At 37.8% G+C, this 26430-nt stretch overlaps 1 protein-coding gene across 1 annotated transcript in view; it reads right to left on the bottom strand.

Annotated features, from left to right (window-relative positions):
- The window catches only part of LOC150077385 (uncharacterized), a 214918-nt gene that overhangs the window by 146177 nt on the left and 42311 nt on the right, over positions 1-26430 (bottom strand). Inside the window, exons 5-6 of the mRNA XM_090386145.1 lie at positions 18143-18254; positions 7471-7643 (exon numbers count right to left, since the gene is read on the bottom strand). Of these exons, the coding sequence (XP_090242271.1) occupies positions 7471-7643; positions 18143-18254 (285 nt within the window). The remainder of the gene's footprint in view (positions 1-7470; positions 7644-18142; positions 18255-26430) is intronic.

Genomic DNA, 26430 nt, shown 5'->3' with positions numbered 1-26430 from the left:
CTATTTCCGGCTCGAGCATATCTAATCCTGGGGTTTTCCTGTTTCTTATCTTGTTAATAGCAATTTGTAGTTCTGCTTGGGTGAAGGGCTCCTCCGTCCTGGGGGATTTGTATGCATCGTTGGCTTGGCATAGCAGTTGCTGTTCAGGAGTGTTGTCTCCTTCAATGGATTTAAAAGTGGCGTCTAGTATATTGTTTACAGTATCGTGCCAGTTGTTGGTCATAGCACCCTGGGGAGTGATGGTGGAAGGGGTTACCTCCCCCCTTGGCAGCTTATTTGTGACTATCCGATAGATGATACTCCAGGGGTCAGAGTTGCCGACAGTAGAGACCAGATGCTCCCAGGACAGCTTTTTCCGCTGCCTGATCGTCGCAGTATAGGTGTTCCTGGCCTCCCTGTACTGTTGCCTGAGTGGTTCCACCTCAGGGGCCAGCCAGGTCCGTCTGGCTCTTTGGAAGGCGCGTCTCTTCTGGTTCATTTCTCTTCTTAAAATATCAAGTTCTTGCGACCACCACGGAACGGCTCCTGGCCGAGGGGTCCTTTTCCTGATTGCTTGATTAGCCGCATTTACAATGGCATTGGTGACAGCGCGTTGGTGTTGGTCCGGAGTTTGTTTGTGGAGCTGGTTGGATGGCAAGTTTTGTGCATTTCTAGTGATGGCTTCTTTGAATTTTCCCCAGTCTGCTTTGTTGACAGCATATCTATTCTGTTTGTAACAGTTTGTCTGAGTACGGTGGAGTGATCTATGCATAGTAAAGGTGATAGCCCTGTGGTCGGAGGAGGTCCAATCCTCCTGCACTTTCCAGTCATTGAGGTGACCGGCTAGGGATCTAGTTGCCATGGTGGCATCCAGTGTGGCCTCCCAGAGAGTTGAACTGAATGTTGGTAGATTATTAGAGCGATTTATGACAACAAAGCTGCTATTGGCCAGGAACTCCTCCATGTGTTGCCCATTTCTAGAGCCTCTACGCTCTGGGGTCTCACTGTGCCACAAAGGTGAGCGGCAGTTTAAGTCGGCGGATACAAGGATCTTGGCTCCTGCTAGTTCGGTTTGCACTTTATGCAGATATTGAATGTACGGGAGGATATCTGCTTCTGGACGACAGTACAGGGAAATGATGTAGAGTTCCCCTAGAGAAGTTATGATGTGTGCACAGGATGCCCACTCGTGACACAGGTGTGAGTTCTTGGTGACAGTTATGTTGGGGTTTCGTACAACAACTGCAGCCCATGGGGTTGCTCCATCCATTTGGACAGTTTTATAGCTGGGTGGGTATCCTCGGACAGCACCTGCACAGGTATAAGGTTCTTGCAGCAGGAGAATGTCTAGATTTTCTTCTTCGGCCCTTTTCCTTATCTGTCCCGCTACAGCAATGGCTCGTTGTGCATTAAGTTGGAGGAATTTAATGCAGCTGTTGTTGTAACTTTTAGGAAGAGTCCCCATAATATATTCTTGATTGTTGGGCGCTTCTTGCTTTAATATATACCGGGCATTTGTTATCTCTGACTGAATGTGTGTGGGGGAGTTTTTGCCACTTGCAGTTTGTGCAGGCTGGGTCGCTTTGTTTATTTGGACAGTTTGCATAATTGTGCCCCTTCTCAGCACAGTGTCCGCAAGTTGGCTCCTGCTGGACGCACGTGTGGGTGGTGTGGCCGAATCGGCAACACCGGAAGCACTTTGGGACTGCGATGTGTTCCCTGAAGCGGTGGGAGCTCCAGTTTATATATATCCTCTCTTGTTTTTTTATCACCCTCCATGCCTCAGGGGCCAGTCCGACCACCCAGTTTATTGAGCTACCATTCCCGCTCTTGGTTTGGTGTTTAGGTACCAGTAGACTTGCGTAGTCTCTGTCTGGTAGATGTTGTTGGAGGTTTCTTGTGTATATCTCCTCGCAGATGGAAGTGGGGGTCAGATCCGGGTCTGTGCCGAATATAACAATTGAGGGACCTTTTTCTCTAGGCAGCTCAGCAGAGAGTCCGAGCGTCGGTATCTTGGCGTTATTTATAATCAAGTTGGCATCGTCTTTTGTTTCCGTCTCGATTATTACCCCAGTGTTACGAGTTTTCCTGATGGTTCTAATCTTGGCTGTTTTGAATTCTTGGGTCAGAGAGTCAATGACTTTCTTCTTGACCTCTTCGCTAGTTTTAAGAGTATCAGTAGTGGTTGGTTTAAGAACTACAAGATGTGGTGTAGGGAGCAGCGTCTTCCTGGGTGCAGACTTGGTGTTGGTGGTGTTTGTGAGAGCCATTGTTGTCGCAGTTTGATTCCTCAGCGCATCAGAATATGCCGGGGCGCGCTGTGGCATTTGGCTTGCCCCGCATTCCATATAGGCCTGTAGCCGTGTGGTAGCTCTCTCTCTGTCAAGGTGTTCATCATGTAAGATTGTCTCCATCTTGTGGAAGATTGTGACAATCTCAGATCTGAGTGCTGCTGACACTCTATTTGAGTTTTCCTTGAAAATGTTCTCAAGTGCGGTTTTCAGAAAGAGCGTCTTTTCGTATATGGTACCCTCCGGTATGGCAGGGTCGAGGGGTGAGTCCTGCTGTATGTCTTCTTTTTGGTCTTTTTGCGATGTGGCTATTTCTGGCTGTTCTTTAGTTTCTGTATGGGAACGTGTTTCCCGCCCCAATCTAGGGATCACTTGATTTCGATTTTTCCGCTTGGTTAGTTGCGATCCAGAACGGGAGTCCTCCTCTTCGTCCTGGGGTTCCACAATAACAGGGTCGTCACTCTGGCCCGGGGATTTATTGTGTTTTCCTGTTCTTCCTTCCATTTCACGAAATTCGGATAACCGGTACAGTTCGGATTATCGAATGTATGGTAGGATAGTAAGATAGGCCACTGAAAATGATGGCAAATGATACCCACCACAGGTTCGTGGCATATAGCCAAAAGATTAGCAATCAATGGTATATTTGGGCTGTTATACCATAATCTACCAATTTTCCAATAAGTCCTACTGAATCCGCCAGGGGGCGTAGCAGCTTTGCATATTCAAATTAATGTTCAGGACCATAACTAATCTAGATTTGCATAATTTAACACACAGCACAGCTAGTTCACTATGTAAATAGTTCAGCAAGCAATCAAATTAATAAATGTTAATCACTGCTAGAGTATAGGAAATTGTTCCCGAAAAATGCATTGGAAACAAGGCCGCTGCGTTTGACAAAATAAACTGTTGTGTTCCGTTAATTAATCGCCTTCAGATCGGAAGGTCACCACATCCCCAAATAAGGCTATTAGCAGGGAGGTACGATGGCACTCCTAACGCCTGCAAAAATAGGAATGTTTGACCTTGTGTTTTCCCGTCGTTGACTGTAAAGCTTTGTAGCTGAGAACTTTGACCTTGTGTCACACTGCAGCGGACAGAGTGTCTTAACACATATACATATCATATAGGAAAATTTCAAAATAAAAGGTTACCTGATGACAATCTGCATAATATAAGTTGAAGGACGAGAAGAACATCCAATACAGCATCTATTAGTATAAGTTTAGATTTCATAAACGGGAAGAAACTATTTAATTTTTTAAAAAGTTGAAGAGCATACAAATCACTTGTCAACACACTACACGCGCACGCGCTGTTTCTACCACTGTCAGTGTAGTACCACAGAGTTGATATGTTGCTCTGGGGTTGCTGTTTCCCATGTGTAGTACTTTACATTTGTCAATGTTAAACTTCATTTGCCACCTCTCAGCCCATCTGCTCAACCTTTCCAGATCCTGTTGCAGCAGCATAGTGTCAGTAGTGTCCTTGACAACCCTGCCAACCTTTGTATCGTCTGCAAACTTGGACATTAAGATTGATATACCATCATCAATATCATTTATAAATACAGAAAACAATAATGGACCCAATATTGAACCCTAAGGGACTCCAATAATAACATGAGTCCACGATGGGCAGTGTCCATTGATTACCACTGTCTGTCTTCTCCCCCTCAACCACCCCTTTATCCTTCGACATTAAGCCTGATATAGCTTCATCAATATCATTGATAAATATACAAAACAACAGTGGGCCTAACACCGAACCCTGTGGGACCCCACTAATAACATTAGTCCAAAAAGAGCAGCACCCATTGATTACCACCCTCTGTCTTCTCCCACTTAACCAACCTTTTATCCATTGTAGCAACTTACCCTTAATACCATTCTGCTCCAATTTGTACAATAGTCTTCCATGCGCAACAGTGTCAAAAGCTTTCCTGAAATCCAAATATATGATATCAAAATTATTTTTTGCATCCAGTTCCTTTGTAACCACATCATAATATCCTATCAAATTTGTCAGACAAGACTTTCCCTTAACAAACCCATGCTGTGTCTGAATTATTGCTGCTGTCCTGTCTAGATGATCCTGCAATTCATCTTTAACCAGTGACTCCATTATTTTACCAGGAACAGAAGTTAAACTAACTGGTCTGTAATTACTTGTGTCACCCTTCGATCCCCCTTTGTGAATTGGGGATACATTTGCACATCTCCAGTCCGGGAACCTCCCCTGAGTCCAAGAACGCTCTCATAATTATGGCTAAGGGTTAGCTTAGTTGCTTTGCTGCCTCCTTTAATATAACTGGATAGATCCCATCCACTCCAGGTGCTTTTCTTACGTTTAACTTCAACAATTTCTCTTCCACTTTGCTCTCAGTTATTACAAAATTATTAAGTATCCTGCTACAATTTGATAACCTTCTGTCATTTTCAAACCTTAATAATTCCTCACGTGTGAATGTAGATGCAAAATACTCATTCAGTTTGTTTGCTATCTGAGCAGGATCATCAACAGTCGAACCATCGATGTCAAGTGGACCAATCTGATTCATCCCCTTCATTTTAGAGTTTATATAAGTAAAGAAATCCTTGCTGTTTTTCTTAGCATCTTTTGACAAGGATTTCTCGTAATCTGCCTTCGTCTGCCGAACCTCCTTTGTGACCTGAATACAGATTAACTTATATCTGCCATAGGCTTCTGAGTCGCTTGATAATTTATATGCATCCCATGCATTTTTCTTCTGTTACGAGTCTCATTAGTTCATTTGACAACCATTTAGGCCTAAACCTTGAACAATATTTCTTAATAGGTATGAAACGTTTAGTAGCTTCCACGATTAATTCCTTGAATGCTTCCCACTTAGAATTTACTGTTGGTAACATCGTCAGTTGCACAGAATTTAAAAACTGTCGGAGACCACTGTACTCGCCTTTACGGAAGCAAAAACCCTTTCCTTTACCCCTGATGGTAATTAAATCTTTAAGTAAATCCCACATCACTACACTGTGATCACTGCCACCTAGTGGTTCTTTTATCTGCAAATTCCTAATACATGAATGATCACTGCTGATAACCAGATCAAGAGTATTACTTTCTCTGGTTGCCTCTCGAACATGTTGCTGTAAAAAACAATCATCCAATAATCCACAAAAGTCTGACTAGTGTGTGTGTGACCACCCCACAAGTTTCAGTCAATATCTGGGAAGTTAAAATCCCCCATTATAAGACATTCCGATTTACTAGCCCACTCTATTTCTCTGTACAATTGTTCATTGTACTCATTCAAGTCATTAGGCCTATAACACACTCCTACTCTTATTTTTGCTTTTGCGGTGCTTATGTCACACCAAACTGACTCATCAGTGCACTGTTTATCTATATCAACTGGATGCACTTCTTTTGATTTTATGTTTTTCTTAATTAACAGCATAACATCTCCTCCCTTCCTATCCTGTCTATCCTTTCTGTACACATTGTACTCCCCAAATTCCAGTTCGGCATTCCTTATATCTGTGTGACACCACGTCTCTGATATACCAACAATATCCACCTTTGATGTCTTGACCAACACTTCAAATTCATCAAATTTATTTACTAAACTTCTAGCATTGGTATACATGCAAGTATACATGCACCTATTCTTATTTTTAGTTGGTATTAGTATTAGTAACGGCCGTATGGCGCAAGAAAGCCTATGGCTTATGCTGCACCAGCCAAAAAAAAAAAAAAGTTACTCTAACACATCCCATATACCCACCTGTTTCACGATGACTGCCATCCGTCCCTGAAACCCCCAACACCCCTCGCTCCAGGTTGCTACTTATTCTAATAGAAGTTGTGCAAGAATCACCTTCACCTCTGCCTGCGGCTACTGTTAAACTATTAGTCCTTGTATCCCCCCCAAGCTATCAGTTTTCCGACCCACCTAACACTGCCTCGATAGCATCAGCAAATATTCTTGCACCCTTTCTATTTAAGTGTATCCTATCCCTGTAGAAGCAGTCTCTCCTGTTAACAAGTACAGTCCAGGATGAAAAAAATTCTATCCCTTGAGCCTTGCACAATTTTTCCAGGGCCGAATTGATCGACAAGGCTCTCATCATATACTCCCTCCTATCGTGTCTGGGCAGAATTGCAGACACTTTCAAATTCAACCCTAATTCACGGCTTTTAAAATTATCTTTAAAAGAATAAAGATGTGATCATTTACTTTACCCTTTAAAAGAATTTTAAATATCAGTTAAATCACCATGCAAATGCCTAGTTTCTAGAATGCAAATGACAAAGAATAAAAGACGATAGATTACTGACTCACAATACATGCTGACTTATGATATCATATCCACATGGCTTGACCCATATCACGTGGATGATGTTCCCAGAATTTCTGAAACCTAGATTAATTGGCATACAACATACCAGTAACAGTGCAAATGACCTAAGTCATTTGTACTGTTACTGGTATGCTGTTGCTAACATATACGCTGCCATTACTAATATATGTACTGGTATGTTGCAAAGTGCGCAAGCCAGTGCAACATCAATAAAAAGGTCTGTTGAGATATGCAGGGTGGTCATTTTGAACATTTGCATCTTTAAGAGACTGGGCAAACTACAGTAGCTTCATGTATACCACAAACTGTTTGGTAATGAAATGTTTCTAACTTCTTGTGTAAAAGTTTAAAAGGTATTATCTAATTAGATTAACTAAGAAAACTAAAAACTGAGAATGACATACTTAATAATGAAATCCATAGTGGATTTCATTATTAAGTATGTCATAGTGGGTTTGAAACATTGCCTAAAATTGAGTGAATTGAGTTATTTGCTGTCATTTTTGCCCAAATAATTTACATGGAAAGAAGTACTGCAATTTTTGTTTTCCTAGTTAATCTAACTACAACATTCCATTGTTTATACTTTAAACATGTGAGTACAAAATCATAAAGCTTGCGATAGAGGGTTTCACCTTATGATTTATTATCTAACAAGTAAACTTATTATCATTCTTATACCTTGTTTACAATTCCTTTGCTCCATTTTTCAGAATCTCTCTCTGTGCAAATTTCTTTATTCCCACTAAATTTTCTTTCAGAATGCTGGTCACGTTACAAAGTGTAAGTATCTTTATTTTATCTTTGAAAATGGCAATTTTAACTTTTTAGCAATACGTATAAAATTAACTTACTAGCTGGTGAAGTCAGAGTTGGAGAAAATGGAATGCCACTGGTAACAGCATCACCTAAAGTATTCACATCTTTTTCAGCACACTTTAACAATATGTACATCATAGCTTGTTTATTTTTCCTAATTTTTTGCTGAAGACCGTTAAAATGGGAATGCTGCTGCTCCTTATAAATTCTGTTAAAAAAAATAATTTTAAAAAACAGAACTCAAAGTACTTAATAAAGAATAAGTTCATTTCTTAAAAAATACAATTACTGCAGCCACTATTTGAACACAATAGTAACAATTACAATGAAGTTGTAAACTCTTTGGTTGAGTCCTATATAACATGATAGCACTAAATAACACACATTTAATTGTTAAACGTATTTAGGTAAAAATATACAAATCTTGTATTATGCAGGTTTTGATAAGTACATATGTTACATTGTGGATTTATTGGATGATTGTTTTCTGCAGCAGTATGTTCAAGAGGCAACCAGAGAGGGTAATACTCTTGATCTGGTAATCAGCAGTGATCATTTGTGTATTAAGAATTTGCAGATAAAGGAACCACTAGGTGGCAGTGATCACTGTGTACTGATGTGGGATTTACTTAAAGATATAATTACCATCAGGGGTAAAGGAAAGGGTTTTTGCTTCCGTGAAGGTGAGTACAGTGGTCTCAGACAGTTTTTAAATTCTGTACAGCGGGATCGTTTGTTTGTTATTTGGTTTTTAGGAGCATTAGCAACTAAGGCCATATTGCTCCGCCAGTGGGATCAACTGATGATGTTACCAACAGCAAATTCTAAGTGGGAAACATTCAAGGAATTAATCATAGAAGCTACTAAAAGTTTCATACCTATTAAGAAATATTGTTCAAGGTTTAGGCCGAAATGGTTATCAAATGAGACTCGTGACAGAGAAGAAAAATGCATGGGATGCATATAAATTATCAGGCGACACAAAAGCCTATGGCAGATATAAGTTAGTCTGTAATCAAGTCAGAAAGGAGATTAGGCAGGCAAAGGCAGATTACGAGAAATCTTTGGCAAATGATGCAAATGAAAAACAGCTAGGATTTCTTTACTTATATATAAACTCTGAAAGGAAGGGGATGAATCTGATTGGTCCACTTGATATTGATGGTTCGACTGTTGATGATCCTGCTCAGATAGCAAACAAACTGAATGAGTATTTTGCATCTACATTCACACATGAGGAATTATTAAGGTTTGAAAATGGCAGAAGGTTATCAAATTGCAGCAGGGTACTTAATGATTTTGTAATAACTGAGAGCAAAGTGGAGGAGAAATTGTTGAAGTTAAACATAAGAAAAGCACCTGGGGTGGATGGGATCTATCCAGTTATATTAAAGATGGCACCAAAGGAAGTAAGCAAACCCTTAGCCATAATTATGAGAGCATCCTTGGACTCGTGGGAGGCCCCCACATAGTGGAGATGTGCAAATGTATCCCCAATTCACAAAGAGGGATCGAAGGGTGACACGAGTAATTACAGACCAGTTAGTTTAACTTCTGTTCTGGGTAAAATAATGGCGTCACTGGTTAAAGCTGCATTGCAGGATCATCTAGACAAGACTGCAGCAATAATTCAGACACAGCATGGGTTTGTTAAGGGAAAGTCTTGTCTGACAAATTTGATAGGATATTATGATGTAGTTACAAAGGAACTGGATGCAAAAAATAATTTTGATATCATATACTTGGATTTCAGGAAAGCTTTTGACACTGTTGCGCATGGAAGACCACTGTACAAATTGGAACAGAAAGGTATTAAGGGTAAGTTGCTACACTGGATGGTTGAGTGAGAGAAGACAGAGGGTGGTAATCAATGGGTGCTGCTCTCCGTGGACTAATGTTTTTAGTGGAGTCCCACAGGATTCGGTGTTGGGTCCACTGTTGTTTTGTATATTTATCAATGATACTGATGAAGGTATATCAGGCTTAGTGTCAAAGTTTTCAGATGATACAAAGGTTGGCAGGGTTGTTAATGACAGTAATGGCAGTGTGCTACTGCAACAGGATCTAGAAAATTGGCAGATGGGTTGAGAAGTGGCAACTGAAGTTTAACCTTGGCAAATGCAAAGTACTGCATATGGGTAGAAGTAACCCCAGAGAAACGTACCAACTGTGTGGTACAACACTTAAGGTGGTATAAAATGAAAAAGACATGCGAGTAATTGTGCAGTCAGATATGAAGTTTTCTGAGAGATGCAGACAGGCTGCCAGGGCAGGTCATGGGGTTTTGTCAATGATATATAGGAATTTTGTTAGCAGGGAAAAGGAGGTGATTGTCCCTCTAAGGCAATGGTCAGGCCAAGCTTTCAGTACTGCGTACAGGTCTGGAGGCCTCATTTTAAGAAGGATGTAGATTTGCTTGAGCGTATACAGAGAAGGGCAACAAGACTGGTGAGGGGAATGAAGTGATCCTCTTACCAAGAGAGGCTTAAGTTCGGCAAATTGCAATGGCTGGAGACTAGGCACCTGCACAGTGATCTGATTGAGGTGTATAAGGTCTTGAATGGGTTGAGCAAGCTGAATTCTGGAGGGATTCTTCCACTTGTTCAGATTACGAACCTAAGGGGGCATAAATTCAAATTAAGGAAAGACAGATGTAGAATAGATGTTTGGAAATCTGCCTTTAGCCAGCGGGTGGTTAATTGCTGGAACAAACTTCCATCTGTCATTGTGGAAGTCGATAGGTTAAATAAATTTAAGGAGGAACTGGACAAACATTTAGAGGGAATGGTTCTGTGAATTTTTTTTTTTTTTTTTGGCCGATGCTGCATAAGCTCATACACTTGCTTTCTTGTTTCACATGCCACTACTATTTTTGCTGATGCTGTCGAGGCAGAGTTAGGTGGGTTGGAAAACTGCTAGTTGGGGGGGGATACAAGGACTAATAGATTAACAGTTTTTTTTGGCCGATGCTGCATCAGCTCATACACTTGCTTTCTTGCCTCACATGCCACTACTATTTTTGCTGAAGCAAGAATTTTTGCTGATGCTGTCGAGGCGGAGTTAGGTGGGTCGGAAAACTGCTAGTTGGGGGGGGATACAAGGACTAATAGATTAACAGTAGCCACTGGCAGAGGTGGAAGTGATTCTTGCACTGCTTCTATTGAAATGAGCAGAAGCCAAGATGACAAGATGACAAGAGCAGAAAACAAGATGCGGGATATTTCAGAAACTGCTGGGAGTCATTGCGGTACAAGTAAACACATGGGTTTTGTTAGGGTAGCCAAGAATAGAAATAGGTGCATGTATACCTGCGTGTACACCAATGCTAGGAGTAAATAAATTTGATGAATTTGAGGTATTGCTCAAAACATCAAAGGCAGATATTGTTGGAATATCAGAGACGTGGTGTGACACAGATATAAGGAATGCGAAACTGGAATTTGGGGAATACAATGTGTATAGAAAGGATAGACAGGACAGGAGGGGAGGAGGGGTTATGCTATTAGTTAAGAAACACAAAGTCCAAGGAAGTGAAGCCAGTCGACATCGATGGACAGGGCAGTGTCGAGTCAGTTTGGTGTGACATAAGCATAGGGAAATCAAAATTGAGAGTAGGAGTGTGCTATAGGCCTAATGACTCTGATGAGTATAATAAGATATTGTACAGGGAAATAGAGTGGGCCAGTAAATCAGAGAGTCTTATAATGGGGGATTTTAATTTCCCAGATATTGACTGGAATTTGTGGGTTGGTCACTCGCACACTAGCAAGGCTTTTGTGGATTTATTGGATGATTGTTTTCTACATCAGCATGTTCGTGAGGCAACAAGAGGGAGCAATACTCTTGATCTGATTATCAGTAGTGATTCTTCATGCATTAAGAATCTGCAGATAAATGAACCACTAGGTGGCAGTGATCACAGTGTGTTGAAGTGAAATTTACTCAAGGAGGTAACTACCATCAGAGGTAAAGGGAAGGGTTTTTGTTTTCGTAAAGGCGACTATGATGGTCTGAGACAGTATTTAAATTCTATACAGTGGGACCAACTGATGATGTTACCAACAGCAAACTCAAAATGGGAAGCATTCGAGGAACTAATCTTGGAGGCTACCAGGCTTTACATACCAACTAAGAAATATTGTTCAAGGTTTAGGCCTAAATGGTTGTCAGATGAACTAATGAGACATGTGACAGAGAAGAAAAATGCATAGGATACATACAAATTAATGGGTGACATGGAAGCCTATGATAGATATAAGTTGGTCTGTAACCAAGTCACAAAGGAGATTAGGCAGGCAAAGGCAGACTACGAAAAATCCTTGGCAAAGGATGCAAAGAAAAATAGAAAAAGAGTTCTTTACCTATTTAAACTCAAGAAGGAAAGGGATGAATCAGATTGGTCCACTGGATATTGATGGTTCAACAGTTGAGGATCCTGCTCAGGAGGCTAACAATCTAAACGAGTATTTTGCATCTACATTCACGCATGAGGAGTTATTCAGGAAGGAGAATGATGTAGGTAAAGTAAACATTGGCAGTGAGCTGGATGATTTTGTAATAACTGAGAGGGAAGTGGAGGAGAGATTGTTGAGGATAAACATAAAAAAGGCACCTGGGGTGGATGGGATCTATCCAGTTATATTAAAGGAGGCAGCAAAGGGAGTAAGCAAACCCCTAGCCATAATTATGAGAACTTCTTTGGACTCAGGGGAGGTACCCATAGACTGGAGATGTGCAAATGTAACCCCAATTCACAAAGGAGGATCAAAGGCTGACACAAGTAATTATAGACCTGTTAGTTTAACTTCTGTTCCCGGAAAATTAATGGAGGCACTGGTTAAAGAAGCACTGCAGGATCATCTAGACAAGAATTCAGTTATAGCTCAGACGCAGCATGGTTTTGTTAAGGGCAGGTCTTGCCTGACCGATTTGATTGGATACTATGATGTAGTCACAAAAGAACTGGATGCAGGGAATAACTTTGATATTATATATTTGGATCTTAGAAAGGCTTTTGATACTGTTGCACATAGAAGACTGCTGCACAAATTGGAGCAGTGTGTCATTGGGGGCAAATTGCTGCTATGGATAAGGGGATGGTTGAGTGGCAGAAGACAGAGAATGGTAATCAATGGACACTGCTCAACGTGGACTAATGTTATTAGTGGAGTTCCTCAGGGGTCAGTGTTGGGTCCGTTGTTGTTTTCGGTGTTTATGAATGATACTGATGATGGGATATCAAGTTTAATGTCCAAGTTTGCAGATGATACAAAGGTTGGCAGGGTTGTTAAGGACACCACTGACGCTATGCTGCTGCAACAGGATCTGGAAAGGTTGAACAGATGGGCTGAGAGGTGGCAAATGAAGTTTAACATTGACAAATGTAAAGTACTACATATGGGAAACAGTAACTCCAGAGCAACGTATCATCTCTGCGGTACTACACTGACAGTGGTGGAGAATGAAAAGGACCTGGGGGTAATTGTGCAGGCAGATATGAAGTTCTCTGAGCAGCGTAGACGAGCTGCAAGAGTAGCTCATGGTGTCTTGTCAATGATATACAGGAATTTTTCTAGCAGGGATAAGGAGGTGATTATTCCCTTGTATAAGGCATTGGTTAGGCCACATCTTGAGTACTGTATACAGGTCTGGAGGCCTCATTTCAAGAAGGATGTAGAGCTGCTGGAACGGGTACAGAGAAGGGCAACAAGATTAGTGAATGGAACAAAGGGTTGCTCTTACAAAGAAAGGCTTAAGTTTTGCAAATTACAGAGTCTGGAGACTAGGCACCGGCGAGGTGATCTGATAGAGGTGTATAAGGCTTTGAATGGTTTGAGCATGCTCAATGCCAATGGGATTCTTCATCTTGCTCAGAATAATCAGCTCAGAGGGCATAAATTCAAATTGAGGAAGGACGTATGTCAGATAGATGTGCGGAAATTTGCCTTTGGCCAGCGGGTGGTTGGTTGGTGGAACCGACTTCCATCACTTGTTGTTGAAGTTGATAGCCTAAACAAATTTAAGGCTCAACTGGACAGGTATTTCGAGCGAACGGAGGGGTGAAATGGGAGTGGTGTGTTTTTTTTTTTTTTTTTTTGGCTGATGCTGAATAAGCTTGCTTTCTTGCATCATATGCCTCTACTAATGCTAATGCTAATACTACATGTTTATGACTTTGATTTATTTTTAATATAATTAAATTTTAAATGTTCGTTTTTGTAAGTAGAATTAATTATTTATTTTTGTCTTTTTACACACCTATATGTATTTTCAAGGCTCTTCTTAGCCTCATCCCCAACTAACAGAAAAGGGGAAAAAAAAGAGGCCCAATCAAAAATTTTACAGGGAAACAACTTTAAAAATATGATTTATTGCATACCATAAATAGGATGGAGTAATATTTCCAATGAGTCATATTAAAATTACTTATTATTAATTTAATTAATTAATTTGGAAAAAACACTGTGGAATACATTCCAGTTGAAAGGAGGATCTGTATTGAACATTTTTCTGGATTAGGATTTCCAAAGTAGGCTGCTATGGTGCACCCTTACATCAAAGTCATCACAGATTTCCACAGTGTGGAAGTCTATGATGACTTTGCTACTCATTTGGAAATGTCCAGTTTCAACTCTCACTGGAGACTGGAGGAATTCTTAACCCTAAAGCAGTGGCACCCTGGTCTGATGAACACTCCAACTAAATGTCTATTGTGTAAATAATTTAAGGTTCACGATTAAGAGATGTTTCTCTCCCTCTCTACCTTCTTAATTACATGCCCAATCTTACTCAAGCAGTTTTGGAAACTAAGTTACTGTTTATCATTTATGAGCAAAACATGTTTAGAGGTAAGGCACTATCCATCTGTATTATTATTTTTGCCTTCATGCTGCTACTTTCAGTTTGAGTGCAATGTAAATAAGTACATTTCTCATCTAACAGTTGCCATTACTGATACAGAAATAAAATGGCTTCTTGTATGAATTATTATTATTACAAATATAAAACAGTTTCTAATCTCACTTATTATTATTTATCCATTTCTTTATTTGACAAAAACATGCGCATGCAATAACTGAATTTTCACACACTTAAGTTTACAAACTTAAAAATGGAAGTAACTAATAGTTTCACATTTATAAGTTTTGAGGCTTTTTTTTTTTAAACAGATGTAATAAAAGTTTTGCTTTGTTGTAAATAATAGGTATTGTGTTTTTGCCAATGGGAATTTCTGAAAGTGGTTCTCCAATCATCCATGTGTGGAAGTATATATGAAGCCCTGACTGTGGCTAAAAAATGCCACAGGAGAGGTCTTTGTGCGAGTGTGCGCACACATGTGTGTGACATGCTAGGTAAAAAGAAAGTAAGAAAATTAAGCAGTTCATCATTTTGTTGGATGAATTTCAGTGACTTAAGAAAAGAGGACTTGGCAGACTCAAGCTGCTTGGTTCACCTTAATGCCAGAACTCACCCTTGTGAATATTGGCTACATAACAAGATCACCAGAAGAAGGATACATTGGTTTTCATATGAGGTAGTATTGTCAGAGAAATGGGGAATATTTAGTCAATAAGGATAGGTGTAATAGGACCATTGTACATCCAGCAAGGGTTACTGTCATGATACTGTCATCTTTTAAGGGCACAAAAGGTGATATTGTTGTATATGTTGGTGTAAAGCACAGACATTGAGGCTTTACTTAACAAGCATGAGGTGGTTCAGAAAAAACATGAATTAGGGCTGAACTTGAAAGTTCCTGGAATTTTGCCATGACATGATAACAGGGAACTTATAATGAGTCTTGCCAATCAGTTCAGCCCTGGAGACACTGTGTAAAGCTTATTGGGTAGAATTTTTCTCCACATTGCCAGTACTTCTTAACAGAATGGACTGTTTTTATAGAAATGGGTTACACAAGGATATTTACTGATGCTATCAAGGCATTGTAGGTGGGTTGGAAAACTGTTAGTTTTGCAGGGGAGGGGAGTATGTAAACTAATATCAGAGGTAGAATTGCTTCTTACATTGCTTCTATTTTGGCATGCAGTAGTAGCCTGAAAAGCAAAGAATGCAGTATGAAAAGGAGAGAATTACAAGGTCTGCTGCAGGAGTCAAGATCAATAGAGTTACTAAAACATACACACAGGCACATGTTTACTTGCTTGCACACTAAAAATAGGAGTACAATAAATAAATTTGATGTGTCTGAAGTATTGGTTAAGTTATCAGATGTTGACAATATTAATGGTATAACAAAAATGTGGTCACTCTGATATTGGGGATGCAGAATATGAATATGGTGATTATAATGTATGCAGAAAGGACAGAAAGGAAGGGGAGGAGTGATTCTTTCATTTAAGAAGCACACAGGCTCTAAAATAGTAGAACTAGCAGACTCAGGTTGTCAGTGTAAAATTAAGTCAGTCTGTAATGATATAAACAGTGGGAAAAACAAAAGTGAGAGTTGGAGTTGTTACAGGCTAATAAACTGTGGTGAATATAATGAACTATACAAAAAACTGGATCCACACATAGGTCACAATGACCCACTTGTGGTTCCACATGGGTTAGTGTTAGACTCTACTGTTATTAGTAACTCTCACACAGCTCATAATTTATTACAGTAAAATTTGCATTAAGAACCGCTATCTACTTTCTAATTCAATTATTCCTGCTCTTATTTTAAAAGCTTACACTGCTTACGATGGTACATTTTATTATATTCCAGTCAACTGTAAAGGAGGCAAGAAGCATATATGCTTCACCCAAAAACCTTTATTTTCATATTCCACTGGACCTTCTCAGATAAACAAGTAACTAACAGGTATATAACCACAAACAGGCCAAAATCAACTGTCACTGATGTTATCATGATTGGGAAGCATTGCTTTTACTGATCGATTACCATCAATACAGATTCTTTAGTTTTAATTCAATAGTGATATCTTGGAGTTATATTACTCATCTCTGAACAAACTGAATGGAAAAGTTCAGTGAAGCTTAAATAGTTCCATTGACAATTCCAAGGTGTTTGTGTTCAGAAAAAGTCTTCTTAAACAAGCTTCCATCTAACTGTTTGTCTTCTGCTTTTTGTAACTGGGTAGCCAATTTTCTCTACAACCAGTCACTACAGTCATAGACAAAACTGGTAATGGTAGATAGCTCTCTCCTTCAACTAATGTTGGTGTTCTCCAAGGTTCAGTTTTTTCTCCCACTCTTTTCCTCATGTATATCAATGACCTTCTTCGGCTGACTTGAAATCCTATCCATAGTTCTGCCAATGACAGCACCATATTCCACCTTTAGTTTGAGAAACCCTACCACTTCAGCTTCTTGAATATGCACTGTCAACTTCACAAATGCCAAACTCCAAGTAATTTTTTACTCATTTGATTTCAACCTTTCTAAAACTCAGTTCTGTGTTAATTCTCATACAGGCACCTCCATAGCCAGGTGGGCAGGAGCAGCAGTGCGTAGCACACGCTTCTTAATTAGATAGGTGTTCGAGCCCATGACCACCAAATACGGAAAGGTCAGGGAATGACCACCGTATATACCCGGAGTAATAAGGCCTTAGTTGCTAATGTTCCTAAAAACCAAATAACAACAACTTCTCATACAAAGGAATCTTCTGCTATTCACACACACACACACACACACACACACACACACACACACACACACACACACACACACACACACACACACACACACACACACACACACACAGATTTCTACACAAGGTTACTTATCTTTATTAGGCATACCCTGACTTGTAATTTCTCTTACCAATAAGCACATCATAAATATTGCTTTCTCTGCATCAAAAAAAAATGAGTTTTGCTATTCAAGTTTTTCTAAGCTCCTAATTTCTATTAAAAAAAGGCAGTATGATTAATTAATGGCCCACCTCTTACAAACTCTCCTCACTCTGTCATACAGACAAACATAATTCCACCACTTTTCAAGCCAGTCCAAACACTGCCTTAAGTGGTCACCATCCAATGACTGTCCAACTCCAGACTCACAGAACTAACATTTCCTCTTCATTTCCCCCTTCTATTTCTGTTCTTTGGAACAGCCTTCCTCCATATGTATTTCCCAAAAATTACAATCCAAGGAAATTCAAGCCTAAATCAGCACAGTCTTTTCAACCTTCACAACCCAAACATGGTACTAAAGTAGTATAAGTCCTTATACCTTTTGTGTTTGAGGAAGGGTATCATAAAAAATTAAAAATATAATTATGGCTGCACTTTTTATTTTTAATTTACATCAGTAAATTTTTGAATTTTTTTTTTTATTAAATAACCACTATGATAGGAATACATTATTTAATTTTTATGGTGAATTAACTGACTAGTAAAAACAGCTGAAAACTGTCTATTGGTTATAAATTTTTAAATAGTGTTATAATCTGTTATAAATTTTTTAAAAGTTGCAATAAGAAATTGGCACTGTACTTATATATGAAAGCTTAAAAAATACTAACATTATCAATGTGGTATTTTATTTTTATAATGAATTTTTATTATCTAAGGGAAAAAAATGTATATTCTCTATTGAAAGCCACTAAAGATTTTAAAAAAAGGTACGCTGAGATATTCACAGTTTTATTAGCTTACTAGTATCCTTTTTACCTGAGGTAAAAATAACAAAATATACAAATTAATGTAAACTATTTTATTTAACAATAAACAAACTTGCCTAATTCTCTCCTCCATTGCCTGCTGCTCTTCTCTCAAGTAATTAGAAACTTGATGCTGTATAGCTGTCATTTCCCTTTCCACAGAAATGCTCTTAATGCAAAATTCAACACCTGTATTGAAACAAAGATAAACATCAATACCAACAGTTGAATTTAATGAAAATTAGAATATTTCTTGCTGTGACTATTATATCATATATTAAAAGTGTACACAAAAATCCTGTAATAAATGCAACTTCTCTATATAGATATACTATATGGTAACAGTTTAGCTAGGAGTTCCTATTCTCCTGATACTTTAATAGTTAGATTCCCTAACTCTTAAAGGATCAGGGGAATAACAACATGCAATAAATTAAATACACAAAACAGAGAATCTAAAATGAAGAAAGATATAAAGCTTTGAGAGCAGACATGTACATAAAAATGGGTTGCCAGGCATATATTCCAGAAATAGAAGATGCAGGCTGGAGGGGGGGGGGGAGGATTGGTCTATGGACTATAATGAGCTCACAAACCAGTAACCAATTACTGTTCTTAGTTATAAAAGTTATATTATGCAGAATTATTTTAAGGTTTGGCTACAAGCAATATATTAACTGTAGAAATTTAGAGTTAATAGCAGTATATTAAGAGTAAAATTAAAAACGAGTATACACATATGATAATTGGCTGTAACAAGACAGAAACACATGGATATATATTTATATATTCCTAGAAATATAGTAATAATTAATGTCTTCAAGAATAAAAGATGCTACATTTCAGTGGAACTGGAGTAAAAAATAGATCTGAATGGTTGCAACCATTATCAAGTTTAATTAATTTACATTTGTCTGTATAATAAGCTCAAGAAATAACCACTCATATACAACTCAGAACTAGTCAGCATGCAAGAATTATTTTTTCAGGTACATATCAGGATGCAAACTTCACTTAAAAGCCAAAAGTACTTAATTTGCAATGTATATTATATTAGTTTTGCACTGCTAATAACCACAAAACATGGGATTTTAGCCCAGAGTTCGTCCCCTTGAAGATGTAAAGAAATAAAATGCACATAGATTACATTTGTTAATCTAAAAACCTTGACTAATTCAAGAGCATGGCTTGATTTTGTAGTATTTCAGTACCTAAAAACTAATTAAATACAAAAAAAAAAGCTTTGGACAGAAAAATCTGGGAGAAAACTACCTCTTTATGAAATATTTCATCTGAAAGCTATAAAAAATTAAATGTAAAATGTTGAAATGAAATGACACCAATTGATCTTCATTCTCCTTTTGACTTAGAAACAGTCCTCAAATGATCCTACTGTAGCATGGACATGGTACAGAGGATGTGACACTAGAAGCAATCAAAGGACAAACTACAAATTTTGCTCCAAGACAAGTAACTTAGTTCACATTACCAGAAGTACAGACGTTTTTAAGCTCAGACTGCTTAAAAATGATATATTTTAACAAGAGTTTTAATTAAATTTTACTGAGGAAGATGTGCAAGCTTATCTCTATTATCCAATCAGGATCTTTTCTTGTAACAATATCATGTTAAAATAAAATACAAATGATATAATCAACCAAATTTTCTTAGAAACAACTTTGTATATTTCATATATGAAGATTTCAGTTCAGGCTTTAGGAGTGCCTTTCACATGTCAGTTGCCCACAATTCCCAATGAAATGCAGTACTACTTTCTGCAGAAGGAACATCAAAAGTTAAGTGAGATGGACTACAGTTATTAATAATTTTTGTTGTGCAGCATTTGAAAAACAAATTCAGGTTGCAATTTTGAATTTCTCCACTTTTATAGCCCTATATTTGTTGTTGCACAGCAGTCAGAAATTGATATTAAAGCACCTTTTCTTTAATCAGAAGTGAAATTGACAGTACTATTAATCATGTAAATGGATTTTTATTAATTCCTTCAAAAAAAAAAAAAAAAAAAGTGCAAGTATGACTGAAATAAATTGAAAAAAATCATCACATGAAGCTGATTTAAACTGAAAGTGCTTTTGCACACATCACTCATTTTGTTATTAAGAATAGGGTATAGCCATGGATTAAAAATTTTTTGTATAAGATTATTAATTTCTTCATTCATATCTTCTGGCAATGTGATAAATTTTACTGCATTTACATAGTGGTTATACAATATAGACTGCTTAAGAATAATGAGATGAAAACTCGAAATGTAAGTTTGTCATTTTGTTGATTGACTGATTGATTGTTTAGTGGTTTTATAGAGCATAAGCATCTGAGGCTATAATGTGCCAAGTCAAAGAGGTAAAAAAGAATATAAAAGCATATTATAATTATTTAATAAATTATTATATTACAATATAAATACACAAGGCATAACACGATATGAGCTTAAAATATACTATAAAATATCAGTGTAAATACACTACAGATAGCTCATCAATGAAAACTACAGTCAGTATAAAGGCATCAATTTAATTGTAACTCATATTGTGACTACCTTTGCAATGAGTTGCCATGTATTGCACTACCTCAAATAAGTAAAGCTTCACTAATAGTGAAGACTTTACTTATTCTCAGTGGGCACAACTACCCAGACTGCACTGTTTCATTGATGCCTTTACACTACAACTGTAGTTTTCATTTATGAAGTATCTATTGTGATTTACACCGATATTTTATTGATATAATATAAAATTCCATTTTTTATATTATATCAAAATATCAAATTAAAATATCAAAATATTAAAATATTTTGATATTTTAATGATATAATATAAAAAGCATAAAATTCTAGATAAAAATTGTATAAATTAACATGTATAAACTTAAATATATCTGACACGTCATTTTCAGATAAAATCTGAGTGTATAACACTCAGACAGATGGGTAAAACACAAACGACATTCATTATTAAAACAAGCACATTTGATTAAAAAATGGAGTGTTAAAACGGTGTCACAATTTCTACACACAGGATGATTGTCTGCCTTCAGCAGACAGCAATGCATCAAGTGACAATGTGCTATATGGAGCCGAGATAGAACAACTTCCTCTTTACGGTTCATGCGCAGACTAGACCACCAATGTTCAATTACAAGCTTACTCTTATATAACTTGTTTGCAGCCTTCCTGTGCCATGAGTGTTGCCATTGGGATACCAGTTGGTTACATACTAATTGCCTGTAGTCTGTATAGGGGACTAACAGGCAAGAGTTAAAAAGGGTCACTGATTTGGCTGCCAGATCATTTCCTAAGATCCCAATGTGGCCAGGGATCCAGCAGAAATGAACATCAAATTCGGATTGAGAAAGGAAGTGCAGCTTCTATTGTATCCGTGACAGGATGAAGATTAAACTGCAGCGATGATAAGACCTGCAATTAACTGAGAGACTCAGTATATATAATACAATTTTTGTGGTGGGTGGTTTGTATATGATCTAAGACTAGCTCAACTGCATGCAGGTCTGCAGTGAATATGTCGTATTTGCGGGAGATCTGCTCAGATACCGACAGACACTGACTTCAGGCCATTTGTCTGACTTCTTGCCGCTGGCAAGAAGTCAGACAAATGGCCTGAAGAATTGCATGCTCGTGTTCCAGGATGGAACACGAGCATGCCAAGTTGGAGACGGTTGCCCTGGTGATGGGGCAACATTGTCTAATGTGATGTCCAAATCTCTGAGTAGCGTTTGGATAAGAATACCGAACTGTTGATTGGCAGTCTGGCATGTGCTGTACAGATTTACTCAGTGCAGCTCAAAAACGGGTGTCCACATGGGGTTGTTTGGAAGGGATTTCCATTTAAAAGCATACTATAGAGACAACTGTTTCCTACAAAGTGATAAAGCTAGCTCATTTGCTTCAACATAGAGGCTCTGGACAGGAGCTATTCAATATGCTCCCGTGGCAACATGAATCCGCCTGATGGTGGATGGGATCCAGCCATCAGAGTCACCAAGTCTAGCAGATGCGTAGCCTGGGACCCGTATTTTAACTTAGCTCACACAAGTGCATGATAGAGGAGCAACAAGTTGCATTGGTCAGTGCCCCAAGAATTTGACGCGATTGCATGTAGGGTATTCGAGCCTCTCGTGCACTTTGCACATAGTGACAGATGTGTTGTAGAAAGGTCAACTTTCTAACAAATACAAGCCCCAAAAATCTAGTCTCAGGTACTACTGGAATAGCATTTTGTCCAAGCCTCAGTTCCGGTTCAGTGTGAAGATTGCACTATCATTAAAAATGCACGCAAATGCAGGGAGAACCTGAATCTGTTATTCACTGCCCATGAGTTCAGAGGGTCAACAGCATTTTGCAGTTGTATCTCAATTACTCTCTGGTTGCAGGAGTGGGAGAATATGCTAAAATCATCAACATAGAGGGCAAAGTTTACAGTTGGAGTTCTCTTTGATGGCAAAAAGTGTAACACTTAAAACTGATCCTTGAGTTATTCCTCCTCTTGGAGGAGGAGAGAGAGAGAGAGAGAGAGAGAGAGAGAGAGAGAGAGAGAGAGAGAGAGAGTAGATTCTGTACAAACTTGGAAGAAACAATGGGATAAAAAGTTTTCGATAAAAGCTGAGAGATGACCTCTAGGGCCAATGCTATAAAGGTCTTTTAAAATTCTAAATCTCCAAGTTGTGTCAATATGTGTTTTCCAATATCAAATTTTTCCATATCGAAGAACATGGACACCAGGTGTTCTCGTTTTAAAAATGCATCTCAAATGGATGTTTTGAGCCTGATTTAAATGGTCCATAGTGGACCTATTCTTTCAAAAGTCACGCTGCAATCTGGAGAGGAGCCCATTTGCAACTAAATATCATATAGATGGGCATTGACCATCCTCTCTAGGATTTTGTCCTGACAGCTAGACACAGTGATAGGACAGTAGTTTGTTAGGATTTTGGGATCTTTTCCTAGCTTACGGAAGGCAAGCACAATTGCCTTATGTCAGGAATCCAGAAACTGCTCTTCTGCTTTTTCTGTTATACAGAAAAAGCAGTCGGTCCATGGATTTTGCTGAGAGATGTTTGATCATATCATAATGGACGAGACTGGTCCAGCAGCACTTGCCTTGGTAAGAGTTAGAGCTGTTTCTAACTCTTCTATGGTGAAAGACCTATTGTAAGGATAAGAGTTTTTAGATTTGAAATTAATTGGCTGCTTTTCGAGTGTGTCTTTCAGGACCAGGAATTCTTGGGAGTAAGAGGATGTTGACAAGATGGTAGAGATGGTCTCCCCAGGAGCATCAGCTATTGCAATTTGATCTGCAATAGAACATCCATTATATTCTAGGACCAATGAAGGGGGTGTGATGTATATTTTCCCTTCATTTTATGGAGTTTGTCCCAGACAGCTTTAGTGCTAGTGGAATGAGTAATAGTGTATGTAAAGTGTATCTACGATGCCTTTTGGCTCTGATGATGAATATAGCATGCTTTTGTGCATGTACATTGAAGGCAAAGTCTACGTCGAGCACTCACTAGTAGTGTGATTAGAGCATGTGATACATTTTTCGTGGCCAGTACGATATCTCGAGTCAACCTGGTCATCATGCCCCCTCCCCTTTACAGTGATACCTGGATACGATAGTATCTAGAGTTCTAACTTTTTAGAATTTTTGAATAGCATAACGTCACAATCATACTTCCTGAAGTATGATTGCAACAATACAAATATTTGTCAATTTATTTTTTCGTCTTGCATTTTCGTAACATTCCATTGTTAGGTGCCCCTAAAAACTGCGTGTATCGTTTCAACTACAAGATCGGTACTTCAATCGACACTGTTTTCTAGAGACATTTAGATACGTTGCAATTGGAAGTATATATATCTCTTAGTTATCATAAATCCATTGTATCTTGTCTTCCAGAAATTATGAATTTGCAAATGTTCAATAAAATATTTACAATACAAAAGCTCTTTTATTTCAAAATAAAAGAAAATCAAAATAAAACAAAATCAAAATGCCTAAAAGAAACATGAAGTATTCACATAAAACCATCTACTGCGCATGCTCAGCACACATGCCACTTTTTTTATTAGTCTTTCTTTCTTTCTTTTTTTTTTTTTTAAACAACTAGGGAGAAATATAATGGATACATTTTTTTTCCATGATAAAATTTTTAATATTTCAAATAAAAAATAACATGAAATATTTCCTATATCACAAATAAAAACTATCACAAAACATTCTACAATATAAAAACAAATATTACATTAAAAAAAAAAAAAAACTCTTCTAGAAAAGTTACACAACAATCACAGATTACATGTAAAATATTATTATACAAATATTCAAGAAACATTTACTCTAAAATTTCCATATAGAATTTACTTCTTTATTAATATTTCTTGTTAATCTTCTGCTTTGCTCAATAGTGATGATTACAGAGGAATGATTTGACGTAATGATCTGGATCAAATTCAAGCAATGGTTTTCCATTTAGACGTATGGTCATCATAATCTGCAATGTGTTTAACTGTCACAATATTATTAATTATGCTGAAAGCTCGTCAGCTTCAGCACTGCTAAAGGCAATGGTTTCAAAGATATTTTCTAGCTTTCTTAATTGAAAAGGGAATTTCACTCAATTTTTATGATAAACTGTCTTTGACAAAATCTCTAAAATCGTTAATTTTTATTTCATATTTTATTATAAAACTTAAATTTCTTATTTGCTTTTCACCATCTTACCATGGAGATGAAATTTCTTTCCCATTCCACGATTCCAGGTAGCATATGTTTAAAATTTCTTTCAATTCCTCATCGTCAATAGTATCATTATATTCTTTATTTAATTTAAAATTACTCTGTTTTGCATTAATAACTTGTCACAAGGTAATTTTTTAAATGCGTTCTTACTTTCGATTTTGATTCCTTCAAATTCTTTCAACTTCGACATGCTCTCAATTTAAGCTTCAGAATTTTTCAAATTAGCAATAGCATTGATCGTTAGAATAATTCATTTATCTGCTTTTACTATAGTGATGCTCCGACTTTGTAAAGCTTCTGAAAGGTAAGAGATCTTCTGCAGGACATTGACGCAGTTCTAAATCTTTAAGAAATTCCAGATTGAAAAGTAGGTTTAATAATCCAACGTATTTAACTTTCTGATTCAAGATGTTTGCACAAAGCGGGATAATTCCTCCAACCCTCAATTGCTGTCCGCAAGCTACAAGCTGCCTATCATGGCCCGAACACACAACCAATCTTTTTAGTTTCCATATCAAGTTCTTTAGCAATAATCCTTAATTCGCGCTGGTTTTTTGGAGATTGGTGATATAATGCATAGTTTTTTTTTAATTATTGCCTGTATGCCATTATATTTCGGAACATTTTCTTCGTGGTGCAAATTCAGTTTCCAAATCTGCCAACATTTCACATCTTTGGAAAGTTTACTTAATATCTTAGTTGCACATCCCCCTCCCCACCCGATGTCGCTACTGTCACTAGTTCTTTGAATACCAAGCAAAATATCGGAATCACTCAGATATTCAGCTACTGTGACCATGTAAACAAAGACAGGAGAAATTTACTGGAAGGCATGGATCACTCACTTCTCCAAATAACATATGACTTCTTGTTGGAGTAAAGGGGAACCACAACACAGGTTGACCAGAGGCTATTATCCGTATCGGGAATCTTCTTAATCCTCTGTCTGGATATGGAAAGCATATTAACTAGTGAGACTTCTCGAAATGTGGCTCCATAGGTTTTGTTTGTTATTTGGTTTATAGGAACATCAGGAACTAAAGCCATATTGCTCCAAGGATATGCAGTGGTCATTCCCTGACCTTTCCACATCCTCCGTATTTGGTGGTCACGGGCTTGAACCCAGGTCTAATCAAGAAGTGTGTGCTATTCACTGCTGCTCTGTAGGTTTTACGGACACCACTAATGTGGAACAGTAATTCCTTTCACCCTTAATTCACACATTCTAATTACCTAAATTGCCTAAAGGCCAGAGGCGAGAATGTGTACAAAGTTGTCTCTCGAAATCCGTTCTTTCTACGGAAACTACAGTATTTTAAATCTAATTACCAAAGGGAATTCAAAAAAATTCACTATAAAGAAGTTTGTTAAACAGAGATCCGACTGCAATTAACTCAAAAACGAAGCAATTTTAAAATACATAACTGGTCGATTGTGCCATTAAAATACTGGGGATGTGGGCCCGGCTTGCCTCACCATAGTTCTGGCTCTGGATATTCAATAACTGAATTCAGGATTTCATTTGTAAAATAAATGATCATTTCAACAATGGGCTTGAAATTTTTCAAAAAAAAAAAAATTAACAA

The sequence above is a fragment of the Mastigoproctus giganteus genome, chromosome 12, assembly GCF_048544385.1.
Source record: "Mastigoproctus giganteus isolate SK-2022 chromosome 12, ASM4854438v1, whole genome shotgun sequence".
NCBI classification, from domain to species: Eukaryota; Metazoa; Arthropoda; class Arachnida; order Uropygi; family Thelyphonidae; genus Mastigoproctus; species Mastigoproctus giganteus.
The sequence above is the reverse complement of the archived record's forward strand: the minus strand, read 5'-3'. Positions and strand labels throughout refer to the sequence as shown.